The sequence below is a fragment of the Pleurodeles waltl genome, chromosome 1_2, assembly GCF_031143425.1.
Source record: "Pleurodeles waltl isolate 20211129_DDA chromosome 1_2, aPleWal1.hap1.20221129, whole genome shotgun sequence".
Lineage (NCBI taxonomy): Eukaryota > Metazoa > Chordata > Amphibia > Caudata > Salamandridae > Pleurodeles > Pleurodeles waltl.
The window spans coordinates 292,773,105-292,796,463 of NC_090437.1; the positions used below are offsets into that span (position 1 = coordinate 292,773,105).

The 23,359-nt window shown below is 42.3% G+C and overlaps 1 protein-coding gene across 1 annotated transcript in view; it reads right to left on the bottom strand.

The window, feature by feature from the left end:
• Nucleotides 1-23,359, bottom strand: part of TSPAN5 (tetraspanin 5) — a 295,959-nt gene that overhangs the window by 54,600 nt on the left and 218,000 nt on the right. Inside the window, exon 3 of the mRNA XM_069238298.1 lies at nucleotides 7,393-7,539. Within this exon, the coding sequence (XP_069094399.1) occupies nucleotides 7,393-7,539 (147 nt within the window). The remainder of the gene's footprint in view (nucleotides 1-7,392; nucleotides 7,540-23,359) is intronic.

Sequence of the window (23,359 nt, forward strand, 5' to 3'; positions counted from 1 at the left end):
CACCAGAAGGATTCACATTAATGAATTTGTAGGAGCAAGCAGAAGTAGGCACCGTCATTCTGCCTGAACTTCCTGAGGTCACTAGAACAATCAAGTTTTGAGATCCAAATGTTTTCCACATGACATTTGATGCAAAGTAGACAACTGTATTGACTGTTGGTCAAATCATGTCCCAATATGTAGGATCCTTCTGAAAGTACCATAAAACTCTTGGATGTGGAACCACTAGGAAAATGGAAAACTTGGCTTCTAAAGGCTGTATAGAGACACAGGAGAGCACGGGGTTCTCCAATGGACCTGTATTATCCCTTTTATCAGCATCATCAATTATTCATAAAACTAAGCTTGCTGACCCGCTGCCATGATGAACTGAGCCTCAAACATTTCCAGCAGCTGTCTTTAGGGTGGGCGAATCAAAAGGAACAAAAAAATGAAGTTACTCACAATTCTGCTACAGGCTTGAGATAGTTTGCCAGCTCCAAAGAGAACTGAAAATGAGTTATTACACGTCCTTTTTGGGAGAAACGCAACACCTGTTGGTGTAGTTTTGCAGCTTGAAGAATTTTCTGGATACAGATGCAGTGCAATGGCTTAGTAGTGGTTTGCTATTATTGAGGCTGTTGGGTTGAAGATGAAAACTGATTATTAAATATATGTTGTAAAACTTTTTGTCCCACTTGTGCTTCTTTATTCATTTTTACCTCTTTGAAGTAGTGTGTGAGGGAACGTGTGTACTGATTACCATGTTGCAGTCCTACAAATGTCTTGTAAACCTGATTTTTGTATACTTTGGTTTCAGTGGAATTGTGAAATCACCTATGGTAAGAACTGGGGATCAGTTATCAAAACAATCCTGTCCTAGTGGATTTGAAAATATGGTTCTTGTAATGTGAGCGCTTGCAATTCGCTTACCCCGCATTGGGAAGTTATCACAAGTAGAAAGGCAGTCAGAGTGAGCATTTTTAAAGTTGCTCTGTGTAAAGGTTAAAAAAACTTCTACATTAACTGTGTGAGAACTACATTTAGTTTCCAATTAAGAGGTGGTATCTTCTTTGGTGGTGCAATTTTTCTTGCTCCATCCAAAACCCTTTTCACTACTGGTGCTGTACTTGTTTTTATGTATCCTCTTGTCTAAGCCACTACAACAGCAAAGTGTACCTTTAAAGAAGCACAGATTAGACTGCATTCTGGAAAATGTGTTAGATATTTTAACACAGTCTTTTCCTTTGTATTCTTTCGTAGATGTCCTTGTTTATAACACCATAATGAGTATCTCTTCCATTTAGTGGTATAGCATGTTCTAGTCGTTGGTTTCCTTGCTTCTCCAAGGATAGTCATTGTTTTTCTGGCAGCTTTAGATGTCCAAATTCTAAGTCCTCAGGAACCATGGTGCCAGGTTCAAAGATTCTGGCCCTGGATGTAGAACCTTTTCTTTTTCTATTGACAATAGGTCTTTCTCTTTGCTAGTTTAATTATTTTCCATTATGCCATTTTGGTCAGCTCTGAGAAGCATGTCTGTCTTGCCTATTGTGGTGCAATTAGAATTAATATTATCTTGCTGATCTTGCAAGTATTGCAGGGAAAAGAGTATGCAAATCTCCCTAACCAGTTAATCGACAGTGCATTCCGCATGGAATGGTGGTATGGTCATCTGGAGGCAAAACTTTGCAATTCCTTTGAAATGCAAAATGCCAAATAAATCTATTTCTGGAGTGCCGCATTCCTGAAAGATCCTTCGAAGAACTGTCTTATTGGGTTCCCATTCGTGGGAGCATTAAGCTTGTCTGCTCAATCTGTCAACCTCGAGATTGTTCTTTCCTGGTAGATGTATTGCTAAAAGATCCATCTTCTGTTGGGTTGTCCATCTCCAAATTTCTTGTGCTAATTTGGATAAAGGCAGGAATTGTGTTTCCCCACTCTGTTAATATAGAACATGGTGGTTGACTTGTCTGTTTGGATCAATATTGACCTTACCCAAAGCTCTTTCTGAAATGCTTTAAATGGCTACGAACACTGTTCTTGGTTCTAAATGGTTGATATGTTGTACCGCCTGCTGATCCTTCCACACTCCTCGTACTCAGAGACTGTTCATGTGTTCGCCCCATCCCATATGTGAAGGGTCTGTTGTAATGGTCACAGTAGGAGTTGGCTGTACAAATGTTTATCCTTGAGTTATATGTGCTCTTTTCCACCACGCTATCTCGGCTTCCGCCATCTGCGTGACAACTACTAGATCTTCCAAACTCACTGTTGCCTGTGACCATTGATTTTACAGCCATTCTTGTAACGGTCTCATGTGTAGTCCTGCATATTTCCCAGCAACTTCCCCACGGTCCTCACTGTCAGAGCTTGCCCTTCTGGTAGCACTGAGTTTTCTTTCCTTTGCCTTCAATAGGGCATTGGTTCTCTTCCCACTGGGATACACTTTCCCTTGGATAGAGTTGATCCTTGATCATAGAAACATCTTCTCTTGCTCACCTCTATGGATGATGTCTCCATGTTTATTTAGAATCCAAAAGGTGAATAGTGTTTTCATCACTTGCTGTATGTGTTCCTTGCATCTTGTATACAAGTTTGGCCTTATTAGCCAGCCATCCAGATAAGGGTAGACACGGATGCCTAGTCTTTGCAGATGTGCCGCCACTGCAGCAAGCCACTCTGTGAATACCTTTTGTAGGAGGCTGGATCTCTATGTAGTATGCAAAGCTGGGCACACACGTTGGTTTACAGAGGCAACAAATAGATCACCTAATGCTCTAATGTTTATGGTAACTTGGTCAAGCAGTTAGGCCAATCTTGGATACGTGCAAAGCATTTGTTGTACTCACAGTGTAAATAAAGCAAGACACACACAAAGGAATAACTCCAGACCAATCAACAAAAATACTTCAGATTTTTATAAAAAAAATTATAACCAAGATTATCAAAATTGGGTACTTCTTAAGTTATGATTTTTCAAAGTTTAGCAAAAATAGTCTTTTTGTGCATAATTACACACCATAGGAATCAATGGAAGACATTTTCAAAAATGCATATAAAATCAAGCAGTGCGTTTACCAGTGTGTCCTTTTGTTCTTAGGTTAAGGCGGTTGAGAAGTCCTGTGGGCCAGCCGGAGGAGTTCGGGCGGTTCCTGATTTTGGCAGAAAGAGCTGCTGAAAAGTCCTTGGAGCTGGTACAAGACCATTGCAGGAGACCACTTGGAAAAGCAATGCACAGGTGGACTTTCAGGTGAAACCGGTGGGTCCCCTTGGAGTGTAGAGGTCGCAAGGTGTGGGGGACCCTTAGAGCACAGCGTGTTCTCCGGTGCAGGTCCCAGGAGGCAGGTGTAGAGCAGACAGATGGTCCCCTTGGAGTGTAGGTCCCAGGGGGCAGGTGCAGAGCAGACAGATGAGCCAAGTGCTGATTTTATTTGAAAGACTAGAACTTTGAATTGGTAGTGCTTTTTGTCTACCACAAATCTGAGATACGTCTTGTGTTTTGCGTTCATTGGAATTCGTAATAGGTGTCTTTTAAGTCTATTTTTGCAGTGTAGTCTCCCATTTGTAGTTGTGGTATAACTTATTGTAAAATTATAATTTTTAATTTTTGTATTTTAAAAAAAAAAAAAAATTTATATAAAGCTCCGGTTTAGAACAGGTTGAAGAGATCAGTCTACTTTTGGAATTAGGAAATAATTTGAGTAGGTTCCTTTGTTGATTGCTAACTTTGGAACCAGTCAAATAGCATCTTTCTCCAGTAGCTCGTCTACCTCCTTGAGTAGCCTTGCTGTTTCCTCCTATGAAAGAGCTCTGTTTTTTTTGTCTTTTTGGTCGTGGTTTTCCAAAATGTTTTATGCAATATCCGAATTGTATTATATTTAGAATCTACTTGTCTGATGTGATCTTAATCCAATCCTGAAGAAAGTTTTTCATTCTTCCTCTTACAGGGGTTTTGTGAAGAACAACATATTTTTTGCTTTCCTCCCTCACTGATGTTATTTGAGGATGTAGTGGAAGTGCTGGTGAGTTACTTATTTAAGGCTGTTGTACCACCTCTTTGCGGAAGTCCATTTCCACATGCTTGGCCCCGAAAGTACTGTCTGCTCCGGATGCACTGACAACTTTGGTGCGTTTTTGTTGATTGACTGCCTCTCTGGTATGTTTGATGTGAAGTGCTTGATTGGAAGTTACCCCTTCCTACAGGTCTTCTTGAAGGTGTTGTCTCCTTTCATATGCCCCCCCTCAATTGGAGTGCTGAAATGAACCTAGCAGTCTCATTTTCCTTTTTCGGTTGATTTAGTGTCTCATCAACTGCACTTCCAAATAGCTGTTCGCCGTTGAATGGGGCATTAAGAATGTTCACCTAAACTTCTGGTTTGAACCTTAAAATTCTAAGCCACGAGTGACGACGTAGTGCAATCGCTGTCATCAGCTGTCTGCTGGATGTATCTGGCACATTTGTTGCCAACTTTAGGCACGTGTTGCCAATATATTTGCCCTCTTCCGCCAAATGTGCAGTTCTCTTCCAATACTGTTCCTGTAAATGTTTCACTAACGCCACCATCTCATAGTAGAGCGTTTGAATTTGCAATGCGCCATTGATTTGCTGCACTTCTCTCAAATTTATGGCCCATGAGATCCAGCCGTTTGCTCTCCTTGTCTGGAGGAGGGCCTGAAGTTGACAGGATGCCAAATCTTTTTCTGGCTGTAGCTGTAATAATTGAATCAGCTGACACAGAACAACCTTTGGTATGCAGGATCTCTAGATGAAAAATGATTTTTCTTTTCTGTCCTCAGAGTAATATCTTTGCATGTGGTGGTTTCCTTGAAGGCCTCCCTTCCCTGGTCTAAAATACTTGGGAGCATGGGCAGATACTGACTCCTAGATTGCATGGGTAAAAGAGTCTCTGATAAGAAACATGGCTGTGGCTTCTCCTCCTCTAACTGAAGCCGGTATTTATCTGCTGCTTTCTTCATCACCCAATTGTAGATGCTTATGTTATCTGGTGATAACTGTTTGCGAGGGTAGCACTCCACCCCTCTTCTTGTGAATCCGCTTCCAAGTCCTGCCACTCAGCCTCTGAGTGTTCAGATCCCACTAAACCTTGGTGCAGGTTGGATAGTTATTCCTTTTCCTCTTCATAAAAAGAGTTCTTCCTCCGCCTCTTCTTCTTGTGGTTCTGGCGTTAGAGGCTGCTCGATTTCCTCTACACGTAACTCTCCCTGTCCTTTTTGCGTCAAGGGTACTTTTGGAATTCTAAATTCCTTTATACTTTCGTCAGATTGTTTGTATTTTTGAAGAAGAACTGCCATTTCTTCCTCTGGCCTTCTTTTCTTGTCTCTCTTGGCCACCGGTTGTTTGGTGTCGAGATTGTTGGGCGTCTTCCTCTTAATCGTTGAAGAGTCTTTTTTCAACTTATTGGTCATTGAGCTTCACTGCTACAAACGTGACCTCTTGTGCCTGGGCATCGAAGCCTCTTTCCCCTGTATGTCTTTTGATTATCTTGATTTTTCTGGGGTTTTTCCTTCTTCCGTCTCCCGATCACAGGTGCCAAGGGGATCCTTGTTTCAGGTCCCGGCTGCAGACATTGTTTTCTTCGACGCCAAGGCTCCATTTAATGCTCTCAAGTCAGTTTTACATGTCTCAGGCATATATTTTGAGGTGGATGGTTCTCTTACCTCGTGTCTGTGAGTCTTTGAATCCCTGGGCTTCTACGTCAATGATTTCCAAGTCGATCTCCTCAGCTTTCCCTTCTGCTCTTTTGGCAACATTCTCCTCCTCGTCACTCTCCAGGTCCAAATCACGCAGAGGAGGGGGTATATGCTGTCCTTGCATGGTATGATGAGCTATCCTCTGCCTCTCTCTTATCCTCAGCCTCTTCAGTGTGAATGCAGCAAAGGCGTTGCAGTCCTCACTTAGATGGTCCACAGGCAAGCACAGATTGCAGACTGGTAGATTGTCCTTCTGAGAGAACATATGGTGGCCATTTTTGCAGAACTTAAAAGGTGTGTTCTCAATTAAGTGCCCTGGGAGCCCCCTGCACAGGCATTCTCCAGAAAAATTAAAAAAAACCTCTCCCTCTTTTTCTTCGAACTCCCATCCAGATACCTTGGTTTTCCACTGTATATTCCTTCAGCTTTCAGCGATATGCTCTGATCTGTGTGAAATTTTTCTTCCCAGTGTTGGAGATACTTCAGCAACCGTCCAGACCCAACAGTGGAAAAAATAGAATCTGAAGATGGCCACCAAAGGTGGGAGCTTCCGGAGGAAGTGTGACTAAATCACTAGGAGGTATGTGGACGTCCAACAAGAAAACACCAAAACAGAGGAAGGACAGTTTTTGGAGACAATTCCAGACCCAACCTCTAGATGGTGGAATAATGCACAGCACGTGAATTCATAAAAGATTAATGCTGTAAAACTATATATTTGTATTTCATTTCCCCAAAGAAAACCCTTGAGACAAAAGCTTTACTTCCCATCTGGTGTGTATTTCAACTGCCTGTGTGAGGCAGGAGGAAAGGAACCCCACCATCAGCTCAGCTTTGCATGCCATTTTCTCAAATGACCATTGATTGTCTGACCTGCCCAACTGCTGTTACATAGAATGCTTTTGACATAAAACTACCTTTGCACACTCTCACCCAATCAAATTTTTTTTTTTAATTAAAAGCTTAAATATCTGTGCCTTGTGGTGAACATATGCTTGAAAAAACAGCCTCCATGATGGTCAAAGAAAATGAGGCCTGACACTTGATATTAGGAGAGTGATGCCTTAACGTCTGGACAAATGGATTGATTCTCAGTTGGAAGAACAAATTGCAGAGTTTACTTCATCAGGATTCAAACACATGAGTTAGAGAACAAGAAGATGTTGCAATTGGCGAGCCATCACTAATTGACCTAGCCACATGTAGATACACTTTACAAATCACTATTATTGCAACATACTCTCTGGATAAGACTTCAATGAGCCACACTGCTCGGGTACAGCAACTGGGTGTATTTTTAGGGCTGCTAAACAGCTTGGCCTTGGACTGTAAGGGTCCAAGGAATATAATAGTTTGTATAATAAAACAGCAACCAATTACCTTCCAGACCTAGCAGTATTTAAGGAGAAAATGACCTGCTCACTGATGGGGGGCAGAAAAAACAGGACTGTGGACAAAGAGGCCTTTTTGTAACCAGCCATGGAAGATCCTAAAATTAAAAAATAAATAAAAGTACATTTCTTTCTTCAAGAATCTAAGAGAAGGGTTTTCCTTTTCTGGAGACCAAAGGTAAGAAATTAATACGTAATAAACGAATTCATATATTCATGCAGCAAAAGACTTCTGAAGATGCAAATAGAGTGGAATTATTAAGCAAAAACTTACAGTGAATACAAACATCTGACATGTTTCACTACTTACAAACTTCAAAAGGTAGGTGTTCTCCCGTAGAGCTCCAATGCATCCTGCAAATCCCAGGATAAACATAACTCCGCCTACAACCAGGAAAAGCCATACAGGATCAAAGCCACCGAGGTCTGTGATCGAAGAGATGTTGGAAAGAACTCCCTAAAGGGGGAAACATAAAAATAATTATACCTGCCTTGTTTCCCTTCAAATGCAATGTACACATCGATTTTCAGTAATCTGAATAATTGGTGCACATCTTATCTATAAACAGCTCTTGCTATGACTAATTACAGTGTAGTTCTTACCTAGCTAGCGTTCTAGACAATCACAACCCCAACTATCTTATCTCTGACATAGACACAAGGTCTTTTAGAAAGATTGTAATTTTGGTATAGTGCATAAAGATAAAGGAGAAACTGTGTGACAAATATAGCTTAAACACCTCACTGCTGAAATTCCGAATTTATTTAATAGCTGTAGCAAGATCAACATTATTTTTGTTGTCGAATTATAGACTTGTGAAGCATCCTCTCTAGAGTTAACTCTTTCTTCCCCATGTCATTATAAGTCACTGGATTTCCTCGCCCAAACAACAAGCCAATAGGTCACGCCTATTCAAGATCTGAAAACAGCCAGCGATGACGCATAATAGTGCTTTTTTGTAATAGCGGAAAGAAACGGCCAAGACTGACAACAGGAGGAGGGGCTAGAAAAAACGTCAGACAAGATATGGTTGGGAAGAGCAAGCAACACGAGGGATGGGGATAGACGGGGCAAGCAACACGAGGGACAGGAGGGTCAAGCGACAGGATAGGTAGCAGGAGCAAATACAAGCACTCTTATAGATTGCTTCCACAAGAATAAACAAACTTTGGCAAAAGCCAGTAAGATTTGCTTATGTGACATCTTTTGGCTTTGTCAATTTTTTGTTAACATGTTACACAAGCTGCCGTGCAACACGGCCTACAGTGTAAAAACAAAAAATAAATAAAAAGGAAAGCACAGTCAATGCTGGCCGCATCATAGCTCTTTTTTTCCCCTTTACGCCATGTTGGCTGTAAAACATGCAAAATAAAAACAGCTATATAGTAATCTAGACTTCATGAGCAGCAGGATACTACCGCAAGCGTGCATCGATTAAATCACACCAGGGCCAGGGCACAAACTGGGAAATACACACACAGACATGCAAAAACTTCACGCACACTTGAAGAACATGCACACAAGCACAGAAACATCGTAATAAAAACAAGTTTTAAACAAATCTGAACAGTAACAATATTGGCAGGAGAGTGGGGAAAACAATGTTTATCTGTGCAACAGGTAGACATGTGCAAGTGATAGATGGGGGAAAAAGCTAAGCAGAGGGAACAACTATAGGCAGGCCTTGAATGATTCGAGGCAAGAGAGAAAGATGGGGCAGCAGATGTATGGATGTGAAGAAAGCACATGGATGGACTCATGCATGAGTGGGTGGGTGCATGGATAGATGGATATATGGGATGATTGATCCACGAGGTTTGGGCGGATAAAAGGATGTATGAATTCATTTTGTGTGGCTGCATAGCTGTATGGATGATTTCGTGATTTTGTTTTAGGATGGATGGCTATGTGGGTGGATGGCTGGATGGATGCATGGGTGGATGGATGAACAGATGTATTTCTAAGGTCTAAACAGATTGCTGAATGAAAGAAGGAAGACAGACACTGTATAAAGGTAGGTATAAATACACAGATGCAGGTAAACAGCTCAGAAGCTAAGCACCTCTGTGTTTGGTAACTTTCCCCTCATCCTTTCTAGATCTCTAATACACAAAATGTTAAAGATCGTAATAGAGATCTTTGAAAATTATATTATTCCGAAAAGGCACTTTTGGAGTTTGAAGGTGATATATAAAAGAAATAGCTGGGTGGATGCCTGGCATGGGGCAGGCTGAGTGATGGTGCTCTCGGATGCAGAAGTGTCCCCCAACTCAATCAGAGCACAGCATAGGTGAGGTGGCCTCCAGTGGCGACATTCCTCTAGCCTTACATGAAGATGTTTTCTTGTCTGCTCCCAAACCTCTGCTATTTAGTTCCTAATGACATCGTCGGACGGAGTGCACAATGTATTGTCTTTGGCAAGTTTACAGCTGCTTCAGTTGGATTGCAGAAACTAGGAAGGTGGAGATACATCTACGAGGGTGGCCAAAAAATCCCAAACTGAATGAAACCCCATGTGAGGGCCACAGCAGGGCTGTGCTGAAGCTGGATGGAGAGGAGCTGCACTGAGCTCCTCTGTAGTCTATACACAGATGTCCACAATGTCCACTTCTAGAGTGCAGTTTTATTTCTACATTTTTTCTGTGCCTGAATGTGACAAGCAATTGTCTGTTTTTAGGGTCACAAACGCACACAGATGGGACACCAAGACATGGGAGTGGACTGACCAGGTGTGACAAAACAGAAACTGACAAAAGGATGCAGAAAGTGGAGTCTTTTCATACAGTACATATTTCAGAGAGATTTTAAATCATCTAAGTATGTTAAAAATAAATACAGTGACTGCCATTTGCACACAGTATGGCCACGGCTCACCAAATACATAAGTGGTAGAGCTGATGGGGGTGGTTACGGGGGAGGGAGGGGTATGTGGAGAAAAAACAAATGGGGCCATGTAGGTCTCGGGAGGAGAAATGGACCCCAGGCGGGTGGGTTACTCTAAAATTAAAACAGACTGTGGGAGAAAAACAAGAAACAACCAGACACTGGAGTCAGCTACAGATGATGCAATTAACAAAGGAAAAAGCAGTGATGGGGGGTGGGGGGGGGGGGGGGGTCGGGGAGATGGTATCTGTAGATGCAGCCAGCTGTGACGGGAGGGAGTATGGAGGGAGGACAGGGCAAGAAGCAACAACGATAGATGGGATGAGAGGGCAGATAAGAGAGCCTACAAAATGATGCACTCAGTAATGGTCACTTTGTTGTGACTGTTTCGGCTACTTCTCCAGTTTACCATTGACACGTTGCCTGTCACAGGGAGAGTTTCCCTTAACATCCCGTCTCTGTGAAAAACTTGGTGCGAATGCCGGCTTCCACTGGGCTTTATAGTCCACAACCCACTGAGCGTGAGCAGAATGGAACACTCCCCGAATACCTCTGTGCCTGCTGATGTACCTTGCCTCTCCTCGCCTACAAGCAAGCTGCTATGTGATTTCACTAGAAGCAAAGAGCGGCAGATCAACACCACCACAAGACATTTGCATGTGTATTAGTGGACCATTCAAGTTTGAACCCCGAATCATACAAACGCACTCCACAACCTTGGGCTGTCACTGTAGATGCTTGACAGAAATTAACTATGAGTGTCTTGCACGAGGGTCAGAGACTTCACCCACCCTCTGTCACAAACCACACCGTCTTTCTTTCAAACAGCCTTCACAACAGACATGGGGGCGGGGGACAGATCAAGTAAACAACCGAAATGTGAGGAAGGTGGGAGGTTGAGAGATAGCACTGCGGGTGGGAAAAAAAACACCTAGTATGGGGGTGTAGAGGGAGTGCTTGTTCGTTAATTTAAAAAAAAAAAAAAAAAAAAAGACAAGTAGAGTGAAGTATCCAGTGGAAGGACACTGGCCAGTAGCCAGTAACTGGAAGCTGTACTTGGTCCAAGCTCTGTGCCAAGGCATGGACGGCAAAGCAGAGCAAGAAGTGAGGGCAAACAACATAGAGAGGACATGCTGGCCAAAGAGAAGCAAGTAAATTAGAGCGATGTTGGACTAAACAAATGTCAAATTTAGTTAAGTAGTGTACAGCAGTGGTTCCCAACCTGTGGGCCTGGGACCCCTGGGGGTCCGCGAAGCATCCTCAGGGGGTCCGCGACTGCTTAGAAAATTTAATAAGATTGGGTTCCAACTATCAGTAATGACTCAGTGGGGGTCCCCGGATTCCAATAATGAGTCAGTGGGGGTCCCCGGGCACCAGTATTGATAAAATGGGGGTCCACAGAAGTCAAAAGGTTGGGAACCACTGGTGTACAGGTTTTAAGCACGTGTTAAGAATTTTGTTTTTCTTTTGTTGAATACAAGAGACTTCGCAAGCACAGGTGAAATCTAAAAAGTAGCTCTTTAAGTGCGAGCAGTGAAGGACACTGGGCAAGGAAGCAGTATTTGAACCATGGTCCAAGGAGGCACAAATAAAGACAAACGAAGCCAAGCCATCACATACTGACCAAAAACAAGTAAGCAAACGAGTGTGACAATGAAGCCATGAATGGTAAGCAATAGATGGGCTCCAAGCTGCCTGTTAGCAAACAAATTGTCTCACAAGTGACAGCTTATGCACTATTCTCAGGCTAGGAGGTGACAATGAGCGTATTTTCAGTAACTCTCTTGTAGCGTCGCCTACTGAATTTGATCAGTTTTCCCCTGGGGAGCTGTTTGAGCTCAACTGTATTCTTTCTCCTACTTGCATCTTGATTAGCTTTCTAGTCATGGCACAAGTACAAAGGAAAATAGTGTGGGGGACTAATTATATCCAATTCATAAATAATACCAGAGGAAGCAGAGTCACAAGTAGTGGTGTCACGCCCTTACAATAAGTTTTACTGAAAAGACCCAGGACCTGTTTTACAGAAATAAGAAACCATATTAACATAATCATACAGAAATATGAAAAATAAATTGTTTGGTTTTACCTTTTATAAATCACACATTTTGCACATATCAAAGGCCCAACAGCTTGGAAATTTTAAAAGTGACAATATGTTTTATAGAGACGTGTGGAACTTTTAAATCACAATTATAATACTGCTTTTAGTAAGCAAACAAAATGTGATGCACATATTTTTTTAAACATTGAACTTGCAGTTAAGGCATATTTGCTTCCTGCTCGTGTTCTTTGTCTATCTCTAGAGCACAAAATGCTTCAAACTTGCAGTTCATTGAACAACAGAGGGGTATTCGTGTCAAGGTCTCTGATTCTCAGCTAAGAGATTAAACATAACCCCCAACGGGGACATTCCCAAAAGTAATGGGAATGCTGCACGTGGGCCGGAGGTTTACAATATCCCAAGGTCAGGTTACACGCTTTAAGTGCTAGGGTCAAGGTCACATCTCTCATGTTCAGGCTAAGGGGAACGGAGTCCCGTTTATCAGAACAGTTGGGGGTGAGGGCCGAGACTCTGTACACCAGCGCCCACCCCCGACTTGTGCCCCAATCCTAGTTTACCGCCCACCTGGTCCTGTGGCTCTGTTCAAATTTGAATTTCTTCACTTTTAAGCTCCTCTACAAATTGGCTGTTCCAATTCTTTATTACTGGGTGATATCAATATGTGGGTGGACAACATTTCTTATCATAATACAACTAATTTCTTTGAATCTCGCTCAGACTTAGTTTTCCTCGAATATGTTGTGGGGCCCATGCATAAACAACATACCTTGGACCTAATGTTTGCTCCACCTGATCAGGTTAATTTTCTTAAATCCTCTATTTGATCTGGACAGATCAACTATACTGTCAATTTAAATTGGATACTTCCTTCCAACTTAATCATTCTGGCCTCCTCCACCACAAGCCCAATTTAAAAATGGCCTTGAGCCAAACGTAATTTTCCAGAACCTGAGGATCATCTCTGCAGAACTCGACATTCTCTTTCTCTACCTGGATGAGAGACTGAAAAGCACAGTAATTCTAGGATCTCACATTTATTGTGATATTAGGATTATTTTCAAACCATCATCGCCCACATTCCGCGCCCTGGTTTAATCAAGATCTGCATTAGCTTAAACGTCTCTGTAAGCAAGGAGAGTGTGTTTGACACAGAGACTGACTACTGCCTAAAAGCCTACTATATCATGCCATTTTTCCAATCATCAAGCCTTTCGAAAAGCAATGAAAACCCATATTTTTCTTGATACTCTGGGTTTTCCGTGCTCTCCCAATGACTAGTTTCATTTCCAGGTGGCCAATATAGGTTATGTAGTCTTAGGATATTGGTTGACACTGCAATTTTATTGACAGAACCCATATTACCATGACGGATCTAACAGTCCAATACAAGCAGTTCTTCTAGTCTAATCATTTATAAGATATCCTTTATGCAGTTGTATCTGAAACTCTACTTAACATTTAATAGCCCATGCTTTCCTACCTTCTAGTCTCTATGTACAGGTTTGTGTGCCTCCTATCAAAAGTACTTCCTGTTTTCTCTATTCCCACTCTTCATATCAAAAGTGCCCCAGAACTCCTTCCACATAAAACTTTGTGTCCATAAACCGAACACAATCTCGAAAAATGTATCTCCATGATCCTCTGTGAATACTCCTGGAAGCAGTTTTCTGTGGATAACTGTGTTCCAACTTGTTCAAAAATAAATAAAAATACTTCTCTGGTCGCATTCTTCCCAAAGAAAAAAAGAATCTATAGGAGAAAGTAACTCCCCTCCCACATAAACACAACCTTTGCTGTCCTTGTCAATCCAGCTCCCACCCCAGATAAAAATATCAATTTCAAATGATTTTTTTCCGACTTACCCTAAAGAAAATTCTTCAGACAAATTTGAATACTACTTTTTTTTTTTTTTTAACAATAGCAACTATACATAAGCACATGAAGCACTGACATTCATCATAACTCAGTATACAATATCATAGGATGTGGCTACGAATTGGCACCTGGTCCTTACATATTCACTTCCTGTCGTTGTGGTATAAACTCCCACCACACCCTCCCTCCCCCCTCTCCCACACAAACAACTAGCAAGAGCAGCCCATCTTTACTTTTTATGTGGTCTGAGTCGATACCCAATATTCCGTCTTACCCTTAAGCAACCTGCACCATCCTCACTCAAAAATAAAGCTCCTCTTGCAACCTACAGTTAACGCAACAGCCATAGAAGTAAATCTTCTTTGTTGTAGTATAATAATTCACCACCCTGGCGTTTCAGTTTAAAGTGTCCCATTTTCATCAAGGAGGTCTTTAATGTAATTTCATGTCAGTACGTTTATGAAGATGATGGAGGTATATGCTAACATCTATAACTAAAGAGGTGTTGAAGCTCGAGATTGAGTATAAAGTCTCAAACTCCCAAAAAGTAAGGAGAGGGCTTAATGATCAGGAGTTGTGTGTCACCTAGAGATTATGAATGAGCATGGAGATCCCCACAATTACTTTATCAATGCAAGCCCAACAGTATTATCCATCTTTCAGTGGAGAGGCTGGCGAGCAACGGGTCACCATGGAATAAAGGCCAACCATAATGTAGTAAGTTATAGATGGGGACATGTGTGTATGTACATATAGGGTGTGTTAGGTAATGTGAGTTGGACATGAAATGTGGTGAACATGAGTGTGCAATTAAAACTGGAATGGTGGAATCCAGGAGTGGGTATTCAAGGGCGAACAGCAGAGGAGGGCAAGACGGAGCAGCAACTGGGCATGTAGCATCTTTCTGCTCCTGTGGTTTGATTTTTAATAAACATTATCTGAAGGTCGCTATGTCCTGCTTATCATTACAACACATGTAGCCACAGCTGATAAGATGGATGGCATACAACTGAAACTCGAAGACCTATCTGCCAGAATCTGTGAGACTGAGCTCTTTTGTTAGAGGCAAGGCTGATCTTTCCACTCATTTTCTAGTTGAACATGCACACGTCATGCCCAACAAGGCCACTAGAATGCTTAACTGCCTGGATACAGTTGGGATTATTTTAGCAATTGTTATAGGAAAGGCTGCCACTCTCAACTTTCAAGCCAACAAGCCAAAGTGTGTGGAGATCCTTCAACAAGGAATAAAGACAGTGGAGGAACAGTGTTGCAGAGCCCAGCACAGTTGTGGAAACTAATACTAACATTTCAGTGTACTGCTGAATTTGCAGAAAAGCTCCCACAGCCTGGGCCAGATGCTGGCAACTGACGCTTGTTCAATTCACTTTGCCTTGACATCTCCTTCCTGTTCCCCCAGATCTGGCATTGAAATGCATACGGAAGACCCCTGGTGTTAATAGCCAAGGTTGTTAGTGTACTTCAGGACAAAGACAGTAACTTCTTGTTAACGATGTACGACCCTGGTGCTAGACCTAACCTGCTTTACTTTACAATACATATGGCTATTTTTCAGTTTGGTTGTTTATGTGCTTCTGTTTGTTTCTTAACCTTTTGTATATTATGAACATAATGGACGGAGACACTCACTGACAATATCTTTCGGCGCTGACCATGGTGAACATATGACACTTTGTTTTTGGGTGATACGTTTGTTTTCCCGATTAGAGCTTGAATCAATTAGCAATACTCTTTCGATTAGGGAATATTCATCAATACCTGGTTAAACGTTAAAGCCAAAGCTCAAAGCAACAAAGGATATGTGAAAAAGCATCTTCATTGCAGTTATGCATTAAAGATGGTATACCGATATTGTGATGGTAGCAGTGTACTAGATGAAACATGCAGCATAAGCAGCAAATGTGATGATCATCTTGTGGAATATTAAACACAATGGCTTCACATGTTTTACTATAAAAAGTACACATTTCAAGGTTTACTCTTACAATGTACTTTCCACAGAAGAATCACAATTTTGCAGTTACTGCTAAGCAGCAAAACCCGGGAGCCAATGTTAATTATTTTTAGGAACGGAATGGATACTGTGACTGTCTGATCCCTCACACACCATTATTCCACAGTGCTGAGTAATTTTATGACAAGACCGGAGGCTCCTATTATGCTTTTAGTGTTTTCTTTATTTCAAATAGCAGCAGCAGTCAAGAGTAAAACTACCGATCCCATAAGGCGAACAAAAGTAGCCAATGGGAAACAAAAGGTATTTCAATGCAATGCAGCAATCACTGACAAGCAGCCCCAATAATAACTATTTTGACTGAGAACAGCCCTCTTTTCTTGCTGCTCGCAGCCAAGATAAGTATTATTTTCCTCACATTTATATCATTCTATTGTAATTGTGCACCGTGTTGTATTTCTGCCGCTTGTTTCTTTTGCATATTACTGCTTTAGAACCCGCGTTCAGTTCAGTTGGCTTGTAGCCGCATTATTCATTTGCGCCTCGTGGTGCACGTGCATTCTACAACTGCTGGTTTGTTCTCCCCTCAGCGTGCGGTCACCGTATTTTACCGGTCGCTGAGGGGGGGGGGGGGGGGGGGGGGGAGAGGAACCTTTTTGCTGCACGCTTACCGGTATTGCTTCTGTTCCTGCCCATATACTGCTCCTTTCACTGTCTGACTCCTCTGCTCCTTGCCCGGAGCTCCCTGCTTTCGTTTTGCCGAATTTGGTCACCGCCCATAGGCAGAGCCTGGTCTTTTTTCTCACTGCTGTGAGAAATGTAACCCTTTCCTACCTCTTTTTTGTTTCCAAGCTGTCACACTCTATTTTGCTGCCACCATGGACAGCTCCCCTATTTCTCATTTAATTCAGGAGGAAGAGGTCCTTAAAGAAAATTTAAATGATTTTATCCAATTGTCTGTGGAACAGGCTGTTTCAGCCTCATGGGAAAAATTGGCCAAAAATTTTGAAAATTCCATCTTCAAGTTGGTCTCAAAATCCATGCTGGCCCAGTCTGCAGGGGATAGCAGAAAGCGTCCTGCTCCTTCAAAACATTCTAAAGCGACACTGTTGGTTGGTGAGAATGTCTCACAAAGGACAGAGGACGTGGCTCCTCAAAGGCTTCCTTCTAAGGAGGGGTTATTATCTAAACCTTCTAAAAAATGCATGGTTAAATCAAAACATATCTTCCCCTATCATTATTTCTAAAATATTGGACACGGATGACGAGATGCATGACCATCATTCAGATTCGGATATTTCCAACAAGGACATTGGAGATACTTTCTCCCCTCCTCCGCACAAAAAATTCAAATCTGGAGCTCAAGAATTTTCAGGGTTATGCAAAATAATGGACGCTCAAGGGGTTCCAATATTTGATCCCAACGACATCCGCACTCTAATGAGTGGTTTCCCGACAACCATGTGGCAGATTATGTAACGTCCAGGCTACGTACTCCATTGGGCAAACAGGTACGGTCGAAACTTAAGTCTGAATGCCCCCGCCCTACCTTCCAATATCACGACAACTCCTAGCATTGACTCGTCCCTAATTACTTTCTTTACCAAATTCAGCAAAGACCCGCGCAAAGGAGTAGACAAAGCTTGGTCTACGTGCCAAGATAAACTCTTAGACACTGTGGGACCCCCTCACCCGCATTTTCGATATGGCTGAAGCAGCCCGTCTAGAACATTCTACAGTCGATCTAGTGGAACTATCTTTGGGGGCTCAGCGGGCCCTATGTTTGCTCAGGAATGCAAATTCTTCCATTACCCATGAATGCAGGAAGGGTCTCCTGCTTAAACTTGACCCCAAATTGGTTAACCTAGCTGGCTCAGACCCTGGTGTTAAGGCTGAAGGTTTACTGTCTGGTGACTCTTATCAAAGAGCTAAATAAGTGCGTTGCAACGTTTGCCTCCCTCAACAAGGCTCAACAGTCTCTAAAAAATATGTTTTCAGCTTGGGTTTTCACCAGGGCCGGCAGAGGCAGGAACCGCTTTGCCGGCCGTTCCTATCCCAACCAAGGTTCCTGCAGTTTCTACAATAACAACACATACCAGGAGTACAGACTGCAATTCTATCTCCAAAGGAACAGGGGCTTCAAAAACAAAAGAAATCGCAATTCCAGATTCTCTGCACAACCCAGTAAGTCATCTTTCTTATCTGCCTATTGTGGGGGGTCGTATTTCTCTGTGCCTTCCAAAATGGAGAGAGCTCACAGCAGACCCTTGGGTTTTAAGTACAGTTCAAGGTTATGCTATTGAACTCTTCTCAGAGCGTTTTCAGTCAAGTTTCCCTCACCCTCCACAGTTTTCTGTCCAAATGACAAGATTAGTCGATTTAGAAATCCAATCTCTTTTTCACAAACAGGCAATAGTCCCTTGTTCTTTAGATCCTTCAGGTTTTCTCAGCTCAGAATTTCTAGTTCAGAAAAAGAACAAAAAGATGCATCTGGTTATCAATCTGAAACAATTCAATCAATTTGTAGTATACTGTCACTTCAAGATGGAAACTATTCTACATCTCAGGGACTCACTGCTCTAGGGAGACTGGATGGCGCGGCTAGATCTTCAGGATGCATACCTCACGGTTCCCATGCACCCGGATTCACAGAAATTTCTTCAGTTTCAATGGTTCAATCAAACCTTCCATTTCGCATCTCTACCTTTTGGCCTGTCACCCGCTCCATGGTGTTTCACAAAATTAATGAAACCGGTAGTGGCCTTTCTCAGAGCTCGAGGCATCAGATTGATCATTTATTTAGATGATATCCTGATCATGAATCAGAATTGTACATCCCTTCTCTCTCACGTGCACCTTACTTGCACTCTTCTAGCAGACCTCAGTTTTATCGTCAATTATGAAAAATCTTCCTTGGTTCCAGTTCAAAGGATCGAGTTCCTAGGTTTCATAGTGGATTCTGTTTCGGCCACTCTTCTTCTTCCGTCATCAAAGATAAAGTCCATAAAATCGGAAATCCTGTTAATCTTATGCAGTTCCCGTCTATCCCTCAGATCTCTGGCAAGGATTGTAGGTCTCCTCTCCTTCAATTCAGGCCATCTTTCCAGGTCCGTTACATTACCGGGCATTACAAAGACAAAAAATGTGTCATCTCCAAAAAGGTCTCGCTTACTCAGATTCCATCGTACTAGACCAGGATTCTTGTTCGAAACTTCAATGGTGGATAGACCATTTAGACGCCTGGAACGGCAGGACTATATTTGCATCAGCCCCAGATCTTGTATTAGAATCAGATGAAAGCCTGCTGAGTTGGGGAGCCCGTTGTGGTCCAATCTCGACTGGAGGCACATAGTCACTAGAGGAGTCAAAGTTGCACATCAACTGTTTACAGATGCTTGCCGGCTCCTTTACAATCTAGAGCCTCGCAAGAGACAGAGTTTGTTGTTCCGTACTCCTCAGAATGGACAACATTTCCACTGTGCGTTACTTCAGCCATCTAGGAGGCACAAAATCCAATCCTTTAGTGGAATTAGCAAAAGGGTTTTGGGAGTTTTGTCTGCAAAACAGGATCTCAGTCTAGGCAGAGATTCTGCCGGGCAACCTAAATTTAGTAGCAGATTGGCATTCTCGCCACTTCCGGGACTCCAGCGACTGGAAGCTCGACGCACAGGTATTCAACACCATATCCCGCAAATTAGGTCCTTTCCATATAGATCTTTTTGCGTCCCGTCTCAATGCACAACTTCCACAGTTCTTCAGCTGGCGCCCAGATCCATTGACTCTTGCCTTCGATGGATTTTCCCAGGATTGGTCACCTTCCATCAATTGCGCCTTCCCTCCTTTCATCATGATTTCCAGAGTACTGGCACAGGTCAGACGTCAACAAGCCACTTTAGTACTCATAGCCCCTTTCTGGCATTTCCAGGTGTGGTTTCCTACTCTCTTGGAATTGTCAATCGACTCTCCACTTCTAATTCCCAGGTTCCCAGATCACTTGACCAACCCCCTCGGCCTCAACCACAGTCGGATACTTCAGAATGTCATGTCCCTTTCAGTTTGGAAAATATCAGGGAATACCAATCCCTCCTACCTATTTAGGCAGAAGCTTCAAACTTCATCGACTTGGCACGCGCTCCAAGAACAAAGAAAGCATATAGATCAGCTTGGTCTCTCTGGCATAGCTGGTGTGTGGGAAAACACGTTAATCCCTTTACAACCGATGTAACTCATTGTCAATTTCCTGGCTGCAGAGGTCGGTAAAGGTAAGTCCTTCCGCACTATCAACTTGTACAGATCTGCGATCTCATCTTCCCACGCTTACATCCAAGGTAAACCGGTTGGAGAGCATCCCTTGATTTGCCGCCTTTTAAAGGGAGTATAATTTTCCAATCCTCCAAAACCTAAATACAGTTCATTGTGGGATGTTAATGTTGTATTGAACCGGTTTGCTTCCTGGTCGGACAATTCAATGTTCTCTTTAAAACAATTATCTGCTAAACTCACCATGCTTTTATGCCTTGTCTCTTTTAAACGTTTATCTGATGTTAGAGCTTTAGATATTACAGCTCGTCAATTTACACCATCTGGTGTTCTTTTTAATGTGTATAGACGTCCTAAGACTAATCTCTCCAGTTTTCTAGCCCTTTTTTCCTGAACACCCTAAGTTATGTGTAGGTCAATGTTTGAAAGTTTACAAACAACAGACAGCCGGTTTGAGAAATTCCTCTGCATCCCAACTCCTCATTTCTTTCAGAAAACCTTTTAAACCTGTGTCCTCTCCCACTTTGGCTTGCTGGGTCTGTTGGATTATGTCTCTTGCTGGTATGGATACCTCTGTCTTCGGAGCACATTCAGCTAGAGGGGCCATGGCGTCCAAGGCTTTTTGGGCTGGTTCTCGCCTTGAGGATATTCTCAGATCGGCTGACTGGTCTAATGAGAATGTCTTTAGAGTTTTTTACTTGTAAACCAATACAGCATGCCTCTTTAAATGTTATTGATGCGCTTTAATATAGCATAATAGGAGCCTCCGGTCTTGTTATAAAATGTAGATTTTCCTGGTAGCTTATGAAGGAAAGTCTAAATTTTATTAAAGAAACGGAGGCAAGTATTATCCCGCCTCCACAAATGCTGATGCTCTTGTTTTGTTTTCCCCCACTTCCAGCAACCTCAACGACTCAACAGACCTCTTCCTAGAGATCCTTTCTTCTTTCGTCCACCTACAAGAATGCCAGCTTTACCTGCTCCCGTGAACATTCAGTTTTCAGATCCACAGACTCTTCCGGACTTTGTTTCTGGACTGTTGTTTATTCTCCAAGAGATTTTAATCGATCTGCATGGCAATTTTTATTTGTTGTTCCATTATTTGTTTCTTATTAACCTCGCACAAGAAAAGAAGGCTGTTCTCAGTCAAGCTAGGTATTATTGGGGCTGCTTGACAGTGATTAGTGCATTGCTTTGAACTATCTTTTGTTTCCCATTGGCTACTTTTGTTCACCTCATGGGATCAGTAGTTTTACTCTTGACTGCAGCTGCTATTTGAAATAAAGAAAAGACTAAAAGCATAATACTCCCCTCCGTGTCTTTAATAAAATTAAGACTTTCCTTCATAATCTACTAGGAAAATTTACATTATCCAACTGTCAATTATTTGTCTACATGTGAAACAAACTATCCCATTTTATGAAGTGATGTCACGGTGAAACCTGGAGAAGCCACATATATCGTTTTGACCTGTGCTCCACTAACAGCACACTTCTCTCTTTGACTGGTTCGCAGCATAAAGTGATGTTAGGAGGCAGAGAGTTAAGGTCTCCTTGGCTACATCTAATTTTTTACCTGAATGACAGCACACCAAGTGAAACTCAGTGAGCTGTTTTGGTCTTGCCCCGGCTGTCGCTTTTGGCCCAGCTCTGGATAGTACAGAGGAACCCACACTTGCACAATATAGTCAAGACACTATAAAATGAGACAGAACAGCAAGTTTGTTTGAGCATACTTCGGTAGAACCTTCGGGGACACATTTGGCGAGGTTTCAGCTGCAGTGTGGGCACCCGTAGATTGCAGCCCTTTCATGAATTTGGCTGGCATCCCCTTACGTTCTGCTTCCAGAGTACAGGATGCTGATGAAAAAAGCTGTTTAATCCGACCATACCCTTGTAGTCTGAAAGTGTTCATAGAAAGACCTAAAATGTATGTGGTCCGAGAAGGCTGATACTGACTTGGTGCACCAAGGTCAGATCTCCAAATGATAAACTGCTGTGAGAGTATCAAAGCAAGGACACAATCTCTCCTGTGTGGAAGGAAAGAGTTCTGACAAGATTTGTTGTGCTTAAATCAACTGTAGTGATAATTTGCTTTCTCTGGTCTGATCTCTTGTTATGGGGATTGGTAGGAGACTAGATAAAATACACCAAAAATACAGTAGAAACAACCATACTGTGGCACTGCCAAGGCCGCTGTTTAGATTAAAGAACATATTTCGATCCAATACCAGCCTCTACTTGGGTCTTGCAGCAGGAGGCCTCAGAGAACACACGCACACTCAAGTGGAACTGCAGCAAGCCACAAGACATCTTCTTGCTTGTACCTTATTACCTCTAGACTGGTGGTTTCACTGCTGTAGGGAAAAAATAGAAGCATCCTTGAGCCCAAGATTTTTTGAGTGATCTGTTGCTGGTGTGACAACTTGCCCTTCATGTAGTAGTAAAGGAATTAGCACCAGGTCGGGCAAAAATTATTCTGCGAAAATATGTTTTCCCTGGAAGTATGTAAGTATAAGAGAGACACGTTTGACAATTGTTTTAACATTCCATCCGGAGATGGGACAATTTGTTCTAAGCACATATGCTTGATTTCAGAAGGTAGGTACTGTAAAAACTGTTGGTTCCACTGGCTAATCAATCTCAGTGCACACTGTAGAATCATTTTTGCCTTTAAATGAGATCTTTTCAGTTGTCTAATGTTCATAAATGGTGCCACAAATCAGAGACTAATCCAAACATCACTAGAGTAATTGAAACTTTGAACAGGCCCGTTCTGGTGATTGAAGAATGGAGGTCAAATTGCTTCAAAGCCTTTCTTCCAAATCCATGTGGGTGAGGACAATGGAAACCTTAATTACTGGGCTTTGGTAACTAATCAGGATACTATTTGGTGACCCAATCTGAGCAGGAAACAAGACCGACTCCTGCTGCATGCAGATGCCACCTTTCTGTGTTGAAAAGAGTCATTCAGTTGCTGAAGTGAAAAAAGTCCAAATTGAGGGGAAAGACAAAATCATGCAATTAACAATAGTGCTTAACTTGTCTGCCACTGTCCTCTGTGGGAGAAAAATGAGCAAAAGTTGCACTTCAACAGACTGTTTTGACCTGAACATCTTCAGTAGAAAAAGCACTCTGAAAACAAGAAAAAGCTCTCAGTCAATCTACCCAGCAGACGACACACTTATAAGTTGCAGAACATCTGGTATAGGCCATTAA